The sequence below is a fragment of the Bactrocera oleae genome, chromosome 6 (assembly GCF_042242935.1).
Source record: "Bactrocera oleae isolate idBacOlea1 chromosome 6, idBacOlea1, whole genome shotgun sequence".
Taxonomy (NCBI): Eukaryota; Metazoa; Arthropoda; class Insecta; order Diptera; family Tephritidae; genus Bactrocera; species Bactrocera oleae.
Genome location: NC_091540.1, coordinates 31,154,348 through 31,174,591, shown reverse-complemented (window position 1 = coordinate 31,174,591; position 20,244 = coordinate 31,154,348). Strand labels below are relative to the sequence as shown.

Here is a 20,244-nt window from a genome sequence, read left to right as displayed (position 1 = left end):
ATCGAATTCAAATCTGGGGGAGCTCAGCTATTTCAAATTTTAAAGTTATTCAAGCCTTCAATATAAAAGAAACTTTAGAAGAATTTAGTAGTGGTTACCTCTCTCGATTAGAGAACAACGATAACGCACTAGCTATCCAACTGAAGGATAAGAGTCAACAATATAGGAGACTAAAAAGATATCAAGCGTCTCAATTTTCGTAAACTATTTTTCATTGTACATACTTCAACATCATTATTTTAGTCGGTAAATTTTATTGGCATTTTAATAATAAAACAGATATTCTAAATAAAACTGAATATTATATAGTACGATTGTTCAAAAGGGACGATCCGATCTGATTCGTTACTTGAGTTTTGTAGCAAAACGTGCTGTCTTAGAATTCAATGATTTCGTATTCTTGGCGGAATTTCGAGTGGCTATTTTTGCCAAACTATTTTGCAATTTTTATTTGTTCGGTCGTTAGAACTGTTGCCATGGATTTTCTACCTCTATTACTGGTCATAGTTCTCCGTATTTTTGGTAGCGGATGATTTCTCCGCATGGCGTTATATTATTTGCAGCCGCATTCGATGAAGTTTCATACGTGGATCATTTGAAACTTCAAAAAAATGTTCAGGAAAAAAAAATTTCCGTTTACCTGCGTTTCGAATATTTTCAAATTGCAAGCTGTTGGATACATTCATTTTAAAAATTCTTAGTGATAATCCAGTGCTTGTACTGGCTATGGAATCATCAGATATTGACCGAAAAGATTCCAAACTTTTTACGGGATTTTCAGTTTTGGACTCTGCTCTTTGTCCGTTTCACCTGTAATAAAATCGGCTCTGTGAAGATGTTTCTATCCAAAGGAAAAATTCCATTATTTTTAAATCCACTGATAGCTATTTCACCGGTTTGAACTTTCAAATATGCTTTTGTGAACAGTCCAACAAAACCATACAGCGTTACTTTTCGGACTTGTTCTTGAGTGGAGCGTCTAACTTGATCACTGTAATACACTTTCAGCGGACCCATGAAAGTTTCGTTCAATGGTTGCATTTTGTGAGTCGAATGTGGTGGCAATGACAAAATAACCACACCGTTTTCACGAACTAGGTCAACAATTCTATATTGCGAGTTTGGCTATAATGGCCATCTAAATCTAATTGAATTGGAACCTCTAAATGTCTGAACCAATTTGTAAAAATGAGTATTTGTACCCATCCAGATAGATGGCACGAAGATTTCGCTCCAGTTTGGCTGTCGTCAAGGTCAGCTAACGGGAGGCCTAGGAAAATAGCTGTTTCGGCGGGTTCGGAGCATAGGGAAAGAGGTATTGGAAGAGTGGGCTTCGTTGGGCATGCAAAGAGGTGGAGGACATATATTTAGTATGTCGTGGTCGTTTCTGTGGTGGTTTGACTCCAAGGAAGCATAAGGGCCTACCTGTGCAGGTGTTCTATTGGGGACATCAAGAGGCATCCCGTGATAGTCCGGAGTGCAGTGTTTTGACATGTCTGAATCTTCTTCGTCTGCGTTGCACTACATCCAGGCGACCGTATTGGTGCAGCGTAGTTTAAGATCGGCCGGCCGATTGCCTTGTAAGTTGCCAGCTCGACTAAAATGTTTAGATCGTCTGTGCTGGGGGAGAGTGTCAGGCTCCGTGCAGAGAAGAAGCGAGAAAGGTCAGAGAGATAGCCGTTTACTTTCGAGCACATGCCATCGATGCCATTGCCCGAATATCATGCAGTCATGGCTGGAGGAGTTTCGAACAATAGAAATTAAACAGTAGCGGGAAGAGAAAACCACCCTGTGAAACCCCTGTTTAATTCTTCTAAGTTTGAAGTTTTGACCTCAAAACAGTACGGATAAATGCCAACCGCTCAGGTAGTTCATAGTCCACCACTTCAGCCCTGGAGGGAGCGTGGATTGTTCTATGTCTTCAAGTAGCGTTGTGTGGTTGACTGTGTCAATGCTTTTAACAAGTCTAACGCTAGAGAGTGAATGTCGGGAGTAGCTAGGCCTCAAGTGTCGTCACTATTGGGGAAAGGAGAGTTATCGGACGATAAGACTCCCCTTTTTTGGCAGGTTTCAGTAGTGGGACCACTTTTCCGACTTTCCATACATCGGGTATTTGAAGAGTTGTCAGCGACAGGTTGAGGACCTTGGTAAGATAACTTACTCCCGTCGTCCTAGCTGTTTTAGCATCAGCATGCTTATTCCGTCAGGACCAATGGATTTGGACGATTTGGCCTTGTTAATGGCACTCTGAACCTCCCCATCGGTAAAAGTAAGTTGTGCGCGGTCTTTTGACATTTTGTGCAGCCGTCGAGTAACACATCGTTTGGGTCTTGTTTGCCGAAACAGAATCTCTAAATTGAGATCCCTTATTCGGGGATCACAGGGATCGCAATGGCGTAATGTGTCGCGCTCGGTTGCTAGTACAGCTGATAAGCTGTACTTCATAATAATTTGCCCATATAAAATTATGATGGAAAGATGACTGTTTGTATATACAAATATGTTTTGTATAAGAGAACTCAACTTTTACTTTATTTATAAACATTTATACTTTTTTTTTTTTTTTTAAATTTGAATTGAATACAAAAAAAACTAGTGTCATTATTTTGTTCTGTATTTCATCCACAATATATGTTTTTTTTAATCATGTAAATATTGTTCCTCGTTTGGTTTTTATAAATATTTTCCCGAATCCTTGTAAAATTATAAAATTCGGCTAGTTTTTCTCGCATAGGCACCTCTATTTAGCTCGGCACTAAAAAGGTTAAAGTATCAATTTCTTTCAAACTAACCTTTCGTAAATGAAGTGTGGTAGATTATTTATAGATTTGAATAAAAATTTCCTTCACTAATTTTTCACTGCGCCGAGAGTTTCCATTTCACTATGCCGAACTTTCACTAAAATATCCGACATGTAAAATTCCGCATGCTTAGCAACTGCGACAAAACTCTGCCATAATTAGTGTTACTGAAACAAAAAAACAGGTGTACTATATTACCCGCCTGTACCATATTATCCACACTTACTCTAAAAACAAAACAAACAAAATTATTGAAATATAAAGTGGAATATGAGCTTATAAGGAAAACCTATAAAATTATCGGATTCAATTCTATATTTAAATAATATATATATATATATAGGTAGTAACGCCACCTTTTTATTTCACGTCTAGTTATTTTTGTGAACACAGATAAACTAGGTTTGGTATCTTTGTATGTTTAATTAACTGTTATTTTTTATAATAAAAATTAGAATACACATTGTATTAAAACTACCCTCTTTAATATTATGAAAATATTATGCACTTTTATAATTAATGTTGGTCATAAACATAATTTTTATAGCCTATTTCTTACAAATACATTTACAATAATATGCTTTTTTGTTTTCGTCACAATCTTTATAATCTTCATAATCACTGATTATCTCCCTTTTATATTACAACACATATACATAACTATGATGGTTATCTACACTTCTTTCAATAACTTTTCCGTATAGCACCTTGGTATCACGTTCTTTATACATAATTTATTTAATTCTTTTTTAAAACTTCATCAATATTGTTTTTACACCTAATAAATTTCGAACGCTATCGTTGTATTTAATTAAAACAACCTTTGAAGAGCAAATGTTTATTTTTTCCCCAGCGCATAGAAGTTGCAAACACGTTGCTCTTTCCAAGAAATCTGACATCTTAAGTTCCCTCATCAGACTTTTGTGGGCGGAAGATGCTGATGAAGATGGTGGATATATCTAATCACGAAAAAAATAAAACTATATGTTTCAGAATTTGAATGATATTTAACCAGATTATAAATTACCTTGTTTAAAAGTGTATCTTTAGATTTGACTTTTAGTAAATTGCACAAATCACTCAATAAAACCCATTTGTCAGTTCCTTCATCTTTGAGTAAATATAAGGGTGGTAGTAAAATATCAGCTTCTTCAAATTCAAACATTTCACCCTCACTGTCCGAATTCTCTACTAATATTTCCGGTTTGTTGTCATTGTACAATCGAACGGAGTTGAATCGATCAATATTGTCAAGCACTACTGCACAATTTTCCATTTTAGTCTTACAATTATTGCCCACCTCTACAAATGAATTTATTTGTTTTTTGTTCGTTATCGAATTAGATACTGAACTTTTTCTAAGAGCTCTGCTCATATCACAAGTAAAATTCGGCGCTCCTCCGAATATATCATAACCATATATTGACGAATCTGCAATTAACAATTTACATATGTATTATTCGTATTTGTTAAGTTTAAAAAAATAATGCAGTTTCATAGAACTGTATACCAGAAAAACTTTATGTTAAAGAGAAAAAGTAATTTTTTTTATTAACTTAATACATAATTCTGACATTATTATACAAGTATGTAGCTTTCAACTTATGTAAAGTAGATAAAAGTTTGTTTCATAAAATGTAAAGTTTTCTGTAAGAAATATACTTCTATATATACTTCTTCCAATATACTAATTTTACATATTTTTTATCAAAATTTTAAATGTAGATATATGTACAGTGAATCAATTAAGTTTAGGTACAGTAACAATTCGTACTAAAAATCGTTCAAACAACTAATTTCAACAATAGTTAAAAAAAAACGTTATGTACATTTTTAGAACAGCATTGCGCTCATCGTTACTGAGTGATTGCTGTGCCGTTGTCTATCTTGTGGCACCACTTAAGCGCTGTGAATTAAAAAAGCAGCCACAAAGTATTCAAAAAAGTTTAGGTACACCTCATTCAGCGTGTCATGTTATTTTCGATTTTTTTGCGTTTGATTAATTTTTTTTAATATTTTGAGTAAGCCGGACAGAGAACTATACATAATCAAGTGTAAAAGCGTAAAAGTGTTAAAGCTTAGTGTAATTAGTTGCTGCATTAGTTGATACAAATAACGGAGATCTATATATAAAACTTAGACTTCGGGCAGACATAAAACTTTGACGCCCTACAAAGAACGCAATGCCATCGTTGCAGGTAAACGAAATCCGCGTATTTCAGCAGTAAAGATTATGATTTATAATCCAAACGTTGAATTTAAAAAAAATTGAAATCCTCGAACTGAGAAACCATTCATATCAAAAGCAAATAATAAAAAACGCATAAAATTTGCTAAAGAGTATTTTGATAAGATAGATTCGTTTTGGGAGAATGTTGTATTCACCGACGAATCAAAATTCAACATTTTTGGGTCGGACGGAGTAATAAAGGTGTGGAGGCGTGCCAATACAGAGATGCAAGAAAATAACTTGATACCTACAGTCAAACATGGTGGGTGAAATGTCATGGTTTAGGGGTGTATGGCTGCATCTGGCGTAGGGAATTTGAAGTTTATTACAGATAAAACGGACAAATATATATATATCTGAACATTCTGAAGGAAAATTTGCGTCCAAGCGTGCAAAAACTGGATCTCGACAGCAGCCGATTTCTTTTTCAACAAGATAACGACCCAAAACATACCTCGTATCTAGTCCGCGAATGTCTTTTATATAACTGCAAGCAACTCCAAACACCACCACAATCACCCGACATTAATCCCATAGAGCACATATGGGATTTGTTAGAATAAAGAATTCGAAAACACAATAATTCGTCTCAGGACACGTTAAAAACCGCTATAGAGATTTAATGGGGCAAAATTACAAAGTCTGACACTCAGGTGCTAGTAAAAAGCATGCATCAACGTAAGCATCGGCGCAAGCAATAATTAAAGCTAAAGGCGAACCAACAAAGTATTAAAATTATCATATGTTTTCTGTATCAATAATTTTTATTCCACTTTCGTTTTTGTACCAAAACTTTTTTGACGTGAAATTAATGGATTTGATGTTTTTGTTATTATATTTTTTTGTGTCTATAAAAAAAAGTTACTGATTTTGAAATAAATGCATTAAAATATGTTCGCTACTTGAATTACCAAATAAAAAATTTACTTATTAATAATTTAAATAAAGAAATTAGAGGTTTATTAGAGAAAATGTCTTTATACCTAAACTTAATTGATTCACTGTATATGCATATCTACATTCAGAATACATATAGATACTTGAATTTCTTTTTCCACTTCCCTTTTAAAAAAAGGAGTTGATCTGGCACTAGATTATCTATTAATAAAACAATTTTTTTGTCCGATTGATTTTAGATTAATCTTCAAGAAGCTTCGGTTGGAAATGAATCAACACAAACAGCTATTACTTTTAAAATAATTTTCTTTTCAAAATTTCTGTCAAGTCAAGTCGAATCCTTATTTAACTATGCTATATTTTTACTTTATAAAATTAAATAATTTACTGATAAAAAATAATTGCTATATAAATTGTTTTTGATTTCACCTAACCCCTTATGGCTCTTAAGTCTAACAGGTAAATATTTTTAAGAAACATTGGAAGAGTAATTTCGATAATAAAGTCTGAAAAAACAGTTCCTGGACCACTAAGGTTGTTGAAAGATTTCCGAGCGGTCAGCCTTTCAAGAATAACCACTTCAACACTGGTTAAAGAGGTGAGTGCATAATTTTTAGGTTTTTAAAGAAAAATGTATCGCTTCTTCTATTCAAGCTAATTCTAAATATAGAAGAAGCTCTAGAGCTAAGGAATATGCCCTGGTTGTCTTGACATAAGTGGAGCATTCAATAATGTCTCCAACAACGCAATCAAACAGTCTCGAAGCAGCCTGGATAGAGCCCACAATCATAGCATGGATAAAAGCTCTACTGAGCTGCAAGTCGATTAATGCGGAATGCAAGCAAGCGTCATTGCTCAGATTATAACATACAGGAACTCCTCTGGGGGTGTTCTGTCACCACTCCTGTGGTCGCTTGTAGCTTATGAGGATCTGAAAAATTGAAAGAAAAGCACCAAACTGATACCCTATGCAGATGACATAGCTATACTATTGACGAGGAAGTACCTGGACATAATCAATAACGTGATGGACAACGCTCTAAGTGTCATACACCGATTGGCGATATCAACCAACTTAGAGGTAAATGCCGATAAGACGGATATGATAACCTTTGCAAGGAGGTACAAAATACCGTCATGGAAACCACCGAGGCTCAACGGGGTTGATTTAACAATTAAGGGACATAACAAGTACCTAGGAGTAATTTTGGATAGCAAACTGATGTGTAAACTCAATGTGAAGGCGAGAGTGAAAAAGACCACTGGTGCCCTATATGGATGTAATAAGATGCGAGGGCCCACATGTGGCATACGATCTGGCCTTATGCATTGATGTAACAGCGGTAGTCAAACCAATCTTACTTTACGGCGTTTTGGTGTGGTAGACCGCTGTCAGCAAAATCTCATACAGAAAACCGTTGAAGCGGATAAAGCGATTCGCTGTTCTCTGCATAACGGAAGTGCTAAGATCCGCTTCAAGGGCTGACTAGAAAATTACCTAGCCTGCCACCAATCGACATTGCAGTAAAATTAGTTGCAAGATTGGCGGCGTTTGGTGAATTGTCCACAAAGACCTTCGGGCATAGGTCATATGCAGGAGGTTGGTGGGTAAAATAGACCACATATCCTTACGCTTAATTTGGGAAGGAAGGTTTCGAGTCACCTGAAAAGAGGATGGATGCCACAGGAGCATGCGAATCACCAGCTAACTTTACAACATCTATATGGACGGATCAAAAATGGTTAGTGGAGTGAGAGCCGGAATCTATCTATCTATTGCAACATAAAAAGGATAAATATATATGTCGATAGCCAGGCGGCAATTAAGGCAATAAACTTACATCGCATTACTTCAGAAAATGTCCTTAGAAGCAGTAGATGTAGAGGCTGTCGGACAGCGGCTGCATATATACTAAGCTCCAGGCCACAAAGGAAGCGAAAACCGAAATAGCTGATGAGATTGCCCAAAGTGCTATCCGCCTGGCTACCGAACCAGTACAGGAAATTCATAAGTCACTAAAAACGATACACCATGAAATTTCCGAAAGGGCGAATAGACGGATCATGGTGAAATAGAATTCCTTAAGGACATGCATAATTGCAATACTCATGTGCAAGAGCCTCGAAGGAAAACACGCATGATTTTTACTCACACGGTCTCGAAAGGACTGCAGATCGGTTGTCATTAGGCCAACAACTGTCTTGCACAGGATGGGCATAAGTAACAACATACAGAAAGTGCAGGGAAGTAGGCATGAGTGAGACTTTGGAACTCAACAAAAGAATTTCAAAGTTAGTATATTTTTAGACAACTGAAAAACAAGAAAAAGGGGTGAGTTCGAGTTATGTAATAGTTGCAGCAGTATATATATTAGCTAAAGTAAAAAGTTCGTTCGGTTTTTTATTGATTTTTTAAAAGATGATAACTTTGTGTACATTTGTCCGATTTAAGTCAAATATGCGCCGTTTTGTTCGTAAACTTGTTGCCAACTTCATTATACCCCTTTCGTAGAAGACTGCGTCCCTATTGCCAAAAAACTCGGAGAGCCAATTTTCACAGGCCTCTCTTGAAGCCAACTTCTCACCATTAAGCGCGTTCGCAATGGACAGGAAAAGATGATAATCACTTGGTGCCAGGTCCGGACTATAAGGTGGGTGCATTAGAACCTCCCATCCGAGCTCCAGGAGCTCCTGGCGAGTCACCAAAGACGTGTGTGGCCTGGCGTTGTCCTGATGGAACACAATTCGACCTCTGTTGATCAAAGATGGCCTATTCTGGATGAGTGCTGCCTTCAAGCGGTCTAGTTGTTGGCAGTAGAGGGCCGAATTGAGCGTCTGGCCATAGGGGAGCAGCTCGTAGTAGATGATTCCTTGCCAATCCCACCAAACACACAGCAAAACCTTCCTGGCCGTCAATCAGGTCTTAGCCACCATCTGGGCCGCTTCCCCGAGCCAGTCACAATCCGCTTCAGAAACGGGTCAATTTTGTTGCGATTCTGCAGCGATTTGCAGATGGAAATTCGGTCCATCATGTTTTTTGCGTTAGTTCGTGTGACACCCAAACATCGAGCTCCTTTTTGAATCCAAGGTTATGCAAATGGTTACAAACGGTTTTCTGGTTTACCTTTAGTTCCTCAGCAATTAAATAAGTGCTCACGTGACGGTCTGTTTCCACTATTTCCATGATTTTATAGCAATTTTCGACGACAGGCCTCCCGACGCGTGGTGCATCTTTGACATCGAAATTACCGGAACGGAACCTAGCAAATAACTTTTGTGCTACACGTTCGTTTACAGTATCGGGCCCATAAACTAAATTAATGTTTTCAGCCGCTTTGGCTGCTTTTTCGCTTTGATCGAAAAAAAATTTTAAAATATAGCGAATTTTCTCTTTGTTGGTGTCCATCTTTGACGAGCGCTCACAATGAACTGAGTAAATCAATCGAAAAACTGTCAAAGACAAACTTTTAGCGCGAATAAACACGTTTTCAGCGCCGTATAGTATGACATGATACGACACTAGTACTATGGACAATAACGCCATCTCTTAGATAAAAACCGAACGAACTTTTTACTTGACCTAATATATATATATCAGCATATTTGCTGATACTCTGCTGATGTGCAGACAAATATTTAGTGTTGCCGATTATTTGTATTAATTGTGTGCAAAACATGACAGTAGAACATGATGCTGTTGCAAGTGTTGCCAGGAATTCACAGAGAACGTGATACTTTGACAAATTTGCAACAGTGCTGCTATCTCGAACGCAGCCAAGTTTTTAACCTTTATATTTCGGTTGACAATCCGTTCGGTCCATTTCGGTTAGAAGAACTAGACGATAGTGAAAACGTTTATTATAATTTACTTCCAACTACTAACTTTACTCAAGGATATTTTAATTTAAATAATCTTTGAAAAAAGGGCAACAGCTGGAATTTGTTTATAAAGATTTCGAAACGTTTATATACTAAGAGTAATATTACTCACCTAAAATCTCCCATGGTCCTCTAAAACGCCAGGGTTTTTTATCTGCCTCTACATTTTGTACATCACTTAAATGATTGTTTAGAAGATTCCTCATAGCAGTGCTTGCAGCCAGCATTAAAGGCGTTTGACCTGTTCACAAAATCAAATTTGTATATATACAATTGGACACATTATAAACAAATAACAAGTAAGGAAGGGCTAAGTTCGGATGTAACCGAACATTTTATACTCTCGCAAAGTCAAATAGTATACTCGTTTGAGATTTCTTTGTGGATTGGCTGATATTTTCGGTAGAAGGTCAACTATAGGCACTGGGGTCCACATATTTAGTACTTAGGGGCTTAAACAGTTTTGGTTCGATTTAGACAATTTTTGGCCACAAGGTGGCATACTTTAATCGCATTATTCACGCAAAGTTTTATCCCGATACAGTCATTGTTGCCTGATTTGCATAGTGGAAAGTGAAATAATCAGATGGAATTTAAAATGGTGTTATATGGAAAGTAGGCGTGGTTGTAGTCCGATTTCGCCCATTTTTGCACTGTGACATAGAAACATGAAAAGAACGTTATGCATCGAATTTGGTTGAAATCGGTTAAGTGGATCTCAAGATATGGGTTTTCACCTAAAAGTGGGCTGTGCCACGCCCACTGTCTAATTTTGAACGCGGTTCCTATAAAGTCATCTCATACCATCCCAGAGATAAAATTTAATGACTCTGGCGTGTTTAGTGCTTGATTTATCGCGCTTTTAGTAGTTTTTAACAGTACCGTTATATGGGGAGTGGGCGGAGTTGCCACCCGATTTCAACTATTTTCACACCGTCAATAGAAGTGCTAAAAATATTTGCTTCCAGTGAATTTTGTTATTATAGCATTAGCGGTTTAGGAGATATGCACATTAAACCTATTAGAGGCCGGACCACGCCCACTTTTTTAAAAAAAATTTTAACTGCAGATGCCCCTCCTTAATGTGATCCTGTGTACCAAATAACAGTCTTGTATCTTATTGCGGAGCTTAGTTATGGCAAGTTATTTGTTTTTGATTAATGGCGTTTTGTGGGCGTGGCAGTGGTCCGATTACGCCCATCTGCAATACCAACCGTCTCACGGTACCATGAAACATGTCTACCAAGTTTCATAAAGATATCTCAATTTTTACTCAAGTTAGAGCTTGCACGGACGGACGGACAGACGGACGGACGGACAGACAGTCACCCGGATTTCAACTCGTCTCTTCATCCTGATCATTTATATATACATAACCCTATATCTAACTCGATTAGTTTTAGGTGATACAAACAACCGTTAGGTGAACAAAACTATTATACTCTGTAGCAACAGGTTGCGAGAGTATAAAAATGTCAACCAACCTGAATATGTAGCGAGCAAAGGATCAGCACCATAAGAAAGCAGTAACCGTACTATTTCTTCGTGATCATTTTCACTTGCCTCGTGCAACGGTCGTATGCCCGAATGCGCCGCTTCTGAATGATTCGCACCGTACTGCAAGAGTGTTCTAGCAATCTCAAGCCAACCTTTGGTACAAGCTTCATGTAGCGGTGTATAACCAGCATTATCTTTCTGATCTGGATTCATACCCATACGATCCAAGCAGTAAACAACAACATCTATGTACCCTAGACGTGCTGCTTTATGCATTGCACTTTGGCCAACGCTTTTGTTTAGCACCCATTTATTTATTTCACGGCAAACATCACTCTCGGTCTTCACTTTTTTTTCATATTTTTCTTCTTCCGTTTTTCTATCTACTTTGGCTAACATTTGCAAATTTTGTACGGAACTCTGGTTCCCGGATAGAGTTGAATTAGATTTCTTTTTTTTACGTATGTAATCAAACCCGGAGCTTCCTTTACGTCGCAGATACTTTCCCGGTCGTCGTCTTCTAAATCCAGATGTTATATTATCTATTTCAAGGGTGGATCTATTAGCAACTTTTGAGTTTAGTGACTTATTATCGTGGGTTTCAGGTACACCAATACTCGCCAAGGTGTCTTCCTTATCTTTAATATGTTGATTCGCTGTCGAAGTTGTTGCAGAAACTCCGATCGTAACAGAATCGTTTATGACAATGTTTAATTGTTGTAAGAATTGTTCGTATTTCTGTTCGAATGTCATTTTGTCATTGCCATCTGACATTTGGGATATTATTTCCGGTGGAGCAGATGCTGGTCGATCATCGCCTACGAAAATCTCTCGAATAATCTCTTTTCGTTGTTGCATTTTAGACTCTGTTCGTGTTTTAGTTTTCAACACAGTTGTTTCAAAAATGCTAAAGTGCCGTTTCTTTCCGTCACTAGATTCTTCATCATGCTCTTTTTTCACAGGTATAGAAAAGAGCTCCGTAACTGAACTCGATTCTGCACTGTGTGAAACATCACTATGAACTTGGCTCGAAACACCATAATGGTTTACATTTTTTTTATTTTTGAGCTTTGTACTAGCAGCAACGCTTGTATTTATAACACGGGAATGCAGCACATCAATTATTGACCGTCTTTCACGACACAGTTGTTCTTCTTGTTGTGTTTTAGTAGTTAATGTGGACTTTTCGCTGATATTCGGTGTTGACTTTTGAAGCAACCTCTCGATGGATTTCGCAAATTTAGAACTTCTATTGGTATTAGATAGTAAGGGATCTTGTTCACGCTCTAAATCTGGCAATGAAGAGGCCATTTTCAGATTGTGCGAATGATCTATAGTAATTAAGCTGGGAGGAATTTTAAGCGAACGTTTATAACGGTAAGCTTCCAAAAGCAATTGACGTTCTTTATCTTTAGGCTTGCTATTTTGAATATTACTTTTGTCAATGGCCAACGCTGCCTTATTAAATTTCTTAAAACTGGAACCAGGTACTTTTTCAGTTTTGCCACTTTTCACGGACTTCTCATTTCTAGAACGCAAACGCATTGAAAGTTCGCGATCACACTGCTTCTTCGAAAGCTCTTTGCAAACTGTCAATGTAGAGCTCTGATTATTGGCGAATTTCCGTACATATTTTCGTTTGATTGACTTAATTTTGGTGGTGGAATTACGAATAATTTTATCATTTCGCAATACTTTACTATTTGCCAATTGCAGTTCCATTTCCCGTTTCTGCTTGGAGCGGGTCATTGTATTTAACCCTACCATTAAATGCACTTTTGGTTTTTTTTCACCTTTTTTTTCTTCGATGTCTTCTTTACATTTAGAATTATTTTGCATCGACGTTATCGCCTTGTTCTTCTCTATTTGTTCTTTAATATTTGTATTATATATTTCCTTTTCCCTAATACTCTTCCTGACTAACTTTTGCGCATCATCGGGAGATTTTGATCTATCTGATACAGAGTGGATATTTTTAATAGCATTAATTTGGCACTTGTCTTTTAAATTCGATAACGTCGTTGCTTCCTGCAAATTATGTAGTTTTGACGATACATTTGCCTGTATGTCTTTTTCATCATTTTCTTGAACAGATGTTTTTGTAGTAAGATTTTTGCAGTCATTATAATCATTACTCTCTGAAGAGTCGCAACCGCAGTCAGAAAACTGATTTGTATTAGTGTTATTATTTTGCCGGGTTTTAACTTTCTTTAGTGGTTTCTTCGAACGATCGGATTTTCTTTTAATAATTTCATTGTCACTCTCCGAGCTACTGTCCACTTGCAAACGAGCAGCAATACGTTTTTCTTGCAGTAATCTCATTTTTTCCCTATCGTGTTTACTTATCTTTTTCTGAATAATGACATTATTTGACTGTGAGGAATGGACTTCCGGCGATTTACCTGTAAAACGTTCCCCCGTCATGGTACTTTCGACCTTTACGTCAGTTATATCACACGATTTACTGCTTTCTGCCGATTCAATGCTAACGTTTGATGTGTTATTTCCTATAGTTGTGTCTTTTGTTTCTAATTCTTTAATGTCATTTGAAGATTTTTGATTCTCTACCCTTATATCCATATTCACACTTCCAAATCGGCATTTGGCATGAATGTTTCGTGAACTTGTAAGCAACTGTTCCATAAAATCAGTACATTTACTATTCCAATTGCAATCTATAATATCAATCAAATCGTACTTTTCGTCTAGACCCGGAATGGACGGTAGTTCGGCGTTAAGAGTTGAACAAATACTTGGTTCTTCTTTTATTTTAATGGACTCTTTAATAGTACCGGGTACGTTTATTGGTGTACTGAACGTAAAACCTTTCAGTTCCGCTTTAGTTCTAATGCGGGCTGCAATTATTAAATTTGTTTCCGTTTTTATTGGTACAATTGGAACTGGTTGTGGAACCGTTGGCGGTGGAGTATCCATTGTCGGCGTTAGTGGCTCTATCTTGCAAATAGGTACATTGTTATTAACAATTATGGTGTTTTCCTTTTGACAGCATGGAACAATTTCGGCATGTATTGACTTGTCCACCGTTTTCACATCTAGTCCTCTTTCCTCATTTACTATTCGATCATTTATTGCTATGACCGCCGTTGAAGTGGAAATTGTAGGTGTTAATACAGCGTTTGGTTGGCCGATATGTTCCTGATATCTTTGTTGCTTAACGACGGGTTCAGTACGTTGTGAATTTGAGTATTCTTGAAGATGGCGCTTACGACCAAGATAATTACGATTTCGCTGATCTCGAGCTATTGTATTGGATAAAGGATTGATATCAACTGAAGACATGGAATTAGCGGCTTTTATAACCCCATCGGAAAAAGCTGGCGAAAAAGTAAATTCAGAACTAGTTGACTGAATCGATTGCGATACTCTACCCATATTAGTAGCTAGTTTAAAGTGTTCGGCTGTTGCAGGCACATTACTACCAATCACTGGAACTGTTTTAGATTTTATTGTTTTCACCGTCGCAAAAGGATTTGTTTCTACAACGCTGGGACGCATCTGACATATTGGTAAGCTTTTTTCAGATGTGTTAATTGCCATAGAAGTTTCCTTCAGGGTACTGATAGCAGATGGGCCGATCCGAGGTGTGATCGTGCAAACTTTAGATGAATATTCAGAGGGAAATTGCTTCGAACTCTTTTTTATTTCTGGTTGTGCTGCAATCACCTTGGAGTCAACCGGCACTATTACTGGCCTTGTAACCTCAGATGAATTATAAAATTGTTCATTCTGTTGACTTATTATTATTTTAGACTCCCTTGATGTCACATCTGCGTGTAGTGAAAAATTTGGCGTGAAATCTACCCTTGGCAGGGTGTGCTTGAAATCAGCTTGGGGATTTATTAAAATGGCTTGATTATATCGATACTCAGTAGAATCAGCTTTCGTTTTAACTGTACGCATCGATAAATCTAAAGGCGATGGTGTTAACGGCTCTTCTATTTTAATTGTCTTATGCAATTCAGACAACGTTGAATCTTTACAAACTTTTGTCATATTGTGTGTAGATGTGGGTGCATTTTCCGCTAAAATCCCATTTTCTATTACACCAGCCCCATAGTCCTTAGACAAAGAGGTATTAATGGGTAGTGGTAAAAAGCCGTTGTTTATATCTGCCCCGGTTTGAGATAATTTGTCCACAGGTGAAGCTCCAGTCTGACCAGACGCAGAATTTAGGGCTTTCTTGATGATCTGTAAATCCAATTCTTTTTCCGATGTAGCACTTCTCATTGCGACTACTTGGTTTATCAGTTCTCTGTAATTGGTTTTTGGAACTTGAGATTTCTTTATATTATTTTGTTTTGGACCTTGGTTCGATAGGTGTGAAATTTGCTTAGGTTGCATTTGTGGATCTATTGATTGTGCCTGTGATAAAGTTTGTACAGTCACCGAATGAGAAGACAGTGGCTTGGAATTCTGGGAATGTCGTTCATAACCACAATAATTCGGACTTGGATGAACTGCGGCGCTTTCCTGATGTGTACGCCCGGACGACCGATTAGTTTCAATTTGATTGTGATGTCGACGATACATTTGTGTATAATTCGATGGTGATTGCGATTGACTCTGTGGTGTTAGGCTTGTGTGTTGCATTTGTATGTGAGATGGCGGCGTTGTGTGCGATGGTGACGGTGAAGCTGCCACAGCAATAGATGGCGACATGTAATTTGTAATATGCGCATTATTATCATGCTTTGTATGCTGTGCTTCATAAAAGTATGGTTGATCTTTATATCCAGACGAGCGGCGAACAGGAGTAGGAGGAGGAGTATTTTGATTTTCCGTACAGAAATTTGTTTTTGTTATTGTCTCTTTTGCTATTTTACCGTATTTAAAATAAACATGCTGTACATTATTTTCACTAAAGCTATTAGTTATACTGTCATAAGGCGAAGTTACGTCCTTACAACAGGTATCCAAAGGCGAAGACGTTTTATATGGATTAGCATATAAACCACTAGTTTGATGAGGCATTGAGTCGCTAAAAATTACTTCTTTATTTTTAAACACTATATCATGAGCCGGTGTCTTCGCTAGTTGATGGGGAAGTGATAATGAATGCAGTTGGGAGTGTGATGGTAAGGCTTTCTGGTTTTTTGAATACTGACTTGTAATTTGCATCTGTTTTGTTGTAATCGGTTCCCTTTCTGCAGTGGTAGATACTTGGGTCTTGGCACCTTGCATATAATAGCTATGGTTTCGAGGCAAATGTGGATTGACATTGGTCAATAATGGTTCTTGATGCTGAGGATTTAACTGCGACTGTTGTACTGTAGTCTCGTGGATACTGTGATGATAGTTGTTACCACTAACATGCTGTGAATAATTATTATAAGAAGGCATTTGTAATTCGTTCATCTTCATGTCAGTAACATATCCATGAACTTTAAGTTCCGACTCATGTACAATTTTCCTTTGCGCATGAATATTACTGAACTTATCCGAACTAAATTGTGGTGTCGACATATATAAGCTCTGATGACTTGTGTGCACGTTGTTGTGATCGCTGTGTACAAAAATTTGGGGACATTTTCTGGCATAGTTCGGACTTCCTTGCTGCTCCTTCAAGGCTAATGAGTTACTTGGATTTACAATATTGCTGGGATCCATTTTGCTGTTGTGTATTAAGTCCATTGTTGTTGCAACTGACTTTTGACTTGGTATAACCTCACTGTATATTGTTGCTTTTGTCGACCCTTGGTCAGGAACCGATGTATGGTAACCCACTATATCATCATAAATACTCTCTTTAGGATAATTACTTATTGCACGTATATGTTGATGATGGTTTTGTTGTAGTTGGTGAGGTGGTAAATTTGTTATATTGGCTGTATTCGTATGCGTTTGCATTTGTATAAGGTTTGGCGGCTGCAGTTGGTGGTGAGATTGTTGATGCTGAAGTTGTTGCTCGAAATTATAATTCGACTCCAAGGCACAACTTTTATTAGACACTGAATTTCTTTCATGCTGTAATCCTACAATACTTCTGTTGGTAGGGATTACTTCTGTACCATAAGATACGTCGCCATTTGAATGGAAAAATTGCCTGCCGTCGTGAGGATATAATAAATTTTGATTAATTTTATCTCGCGATGAACCTGATTTTTGAAAATCTACTCTTAAAGAGTGTTCTGAATTCCAAGTTCCATCTGATGTCGAGGGACATGCATTGCACGTAATATTATTTGACATGTTTGGGCACACGCAAGACTTATTATTAACTCTCTCATGCGAATAATATTCAGTATTTGTTCGACCATCATCGATTCCTCTAGTAAAATACATTGCACTTCGTCTTTCGTCATTTCCATCAATTACTTCGTGATGTCTATTTGAATCCATAATATTCTTAATCTTAAATGATAATAAATATGTAGTTAATAACCATACGATCATATATGAATGTATGTTTATCTCAAACAATTATAGATCTAATTAATTATCTACAATATCCATCCATTTATAGAAATATATTTCATAAATCCTAAAATAAATGGTGTCGGGATAAGTTCAGAATAAGAATACAAAATTAGAGCACAATTCTATTAATTATTATTGATGAACATACATAATTTTAATTATTCATTCTACAATCATTACAACTTTTTTAACATTTGTCTATATTAGTATAATTTTTCTTCCTTCCAACACTTTTTTCAGTTTACCCATCGGAAACTGCGTGTTTATAGGAAGGCCTTCGAGGTATTATAACTGTTTACATTTGTATGTGTGTTGAAAACCAGTATTTTATTTCGTTGTGCCTCTTTGCTGGGTAATTTCGAATTTCACTTGCTTTCTTCATATACATTATTTCATTAAATCCTGCTTTTTGTTATTACTTATGTATTTTTAACAAACGTATTCTACTACTAACTCTGTACAAGTTCATAAAGAAAAAAGTTTATAATATAAAATTTAATAACAACAGGTGGTATTATCCGCTTATTCATTTTATACGGACCTGTTTTATAACGCATTTACGTTATTTTCAATGTTATTGTGTTATCATCGCGGAAAAATCTTTTTGAATAATGCGTTTTTTTTTTGCTTAAACTTGAAATTTAATATTCTATATACATACATATATGATGTTTTAATATTAAGACATTAAAAAAACGTAGTAAAAACAAAAATTCCTGTGAGTAAATTTTGATATTCATTATTTTTTTTATTAAATATGTATCTTTAATCACTTTTTAATGGAAAATGAAGATTTAAAAAAGTGAGCATTCCAAATAGCGGTGTTAAATTTTAGTATCACCTTGTATATGCAGACACCATACATATAGTAAAGAAATATATGCGTTAATTGCTTACTTAAACAAAAAAACCTCCCCATTAAAATATTTTATAATATTTAACACTACACTTTCCCCAATAATATATTTCATATTTTATTGTTGGGTACTTTTACTTTTAGTGCAAGCAGCCGTACTCGATACAAGTTTTCCATTATAAATTTGCTGTGTCGGCAAGGAATGTAGGAAGTAAGAGTTGCCGATATTTAAATGATGTTAACAATAATAATTTAAAATAAATCCTGAGAATCTTCAATTCTTTCGAAATTTTTTTTTTACTCATTTTGTTTTTAATCCAATACCTAACCATTTTTGTTTTCTTCTTGCTTTCTTTTAATTAGAATTCACTTTACACATTATGGTTGAGCACTTCCACTTTCCTAATTCCTCCATGCTTTGCACTATTTTTCGTTCGCTTCACGACACAATTACAATACAAAACTCGACGACTCGTTTAGCTTTGCATTTACTTTTTAATTGTCTTTGGGTTGGTTTGCTTTGGTTTTTTTCTTTGCTAAGCTGTGCATCAACTTACTGCTGAGGAAAATTCAATGATCAAAAGCAAAAAATTTCTACTTCTACTTGTCTTTTTTGATCGAGTGCTTGCCTGCTTGTCTTGTTGTTTGGCCTACTTTAGCGACGAATTTCACGTTGTATTCACATTCCACTATACTTATTTTAAATACCAAAGCACTGAACTAAATATCACAAATAATCTGTACAATCCGTATTACTAAAGCAATATTACAAATACATATATATATTATCGTTTTCTTTACTTTTTTCTTAAAATCACTGCTTCATTTTCCCCAAACGAGACAACGACGACGAGATATAAAAATGAAAATGACAACAGTGTTACCAATGTACATTTCCGTACATCCAAACCGTACAACCCTGTTCGAACTTGGCATTGAAAACTGTACATAATTAAGATGAACTTTAACTAGAGGACTATTGCAATATTATTATCTGTTAAAATATTAGACTTTTTTAAAATAATTGTGACAGTTTTCCAAAAATAAAAATACCAATATTATATAGTTAAATTGAATATAAGTTGCAATCAATAGAGTACGAAATAAATGCAACAGTGTCATACGTAGTGAATGTGAGATTAGTCAGGGTTGAGAAATTGTTTAGTCTCGAAAACAATAAACATTTCCAATAAATTATGATTACCACTTTATAAAGTCAATAAAATGCTTTTAGGTTGCAATACATCCAAACTTCTTAACTACTACACTCTAGTGGCTGACTCACTCACCTTTTTCTTCGCTTTGCTTCAGATACCTACAAGAACAGTGACAGTCATCTGACCGGTAATATGACAGTCACAGCTGAAAAAATTTTGTCAGCGGGCAGAACAAAGTTCCTTTCATTTTCTTAAGAGCCTTGTGCAAAACCTGATGTAAACAAAAGCATGCGTGTGAGTTTGCATCTCTCTTTAACACATGGGTAATGGGAATTGATTCACAATATATCTATACTGCTCACTATTATGTCTTTTTCTGAGTCATTGCTGGCCATAAATCCATCATAGCTGAAAACAGTCATTTATGACTGAAACGCTATCATAACTGCAATTTGTTAGTTATTACTGTAAATCTATCACAAGTGAAAA

The 20,244-nt window shown here is 36.2% G+C and overlaps 1 protein-coding gene across 3 annotated transcripts; it reads right to left on the bottom strand.

Annotated features, from left to right (window-relative positions):
- Positions 1-3,111: 3,111 nt before the first annotated feature.
- LOC106620704 (uncharacterized) lies at positions 3,112-19,481 on the bottom strand. 3 transcript variants are annotated; one of them, XM_036375885.2, is made up of 5 exons: positions 19,400-19,481; positions 11,292-17,676; positions 9,920-10,048; positions 3,829-4,232; positions 3,112-3,760 (listed from the first exon to the last, which is right to left on the bottom strand). In XM_036375885.2, exons 2-5 carry the CDS (start codon positions 17,662-17,664, stop codon positions 3,551-3,553), a joined length of 7,116 nt encoding a protein of 2,371 aa, XP_036231778.1. In that variant the 5' UTR covers positions 17,665-17,676; positions 19,400-19,481; the 3' UTR covers positions 3,112-3,550. The 3 variants fall into 3 exon arrangements, with proteins under 3 accessions (XP_036231778.1, XP_036231775.1, XP_036231779.1); XM_036375882.2 differs by lacking the exon at positions 19,400-19,481 and adding an exon at positions 19,156-19,383; XM_036375886.2 differs by lacking the exon at positions 19,400-19,481 and adding an exon at positions 18,737-18,889.
- Between the last annotated feature and the right edge of the window lie 763 nt (positions 19,482-20,244).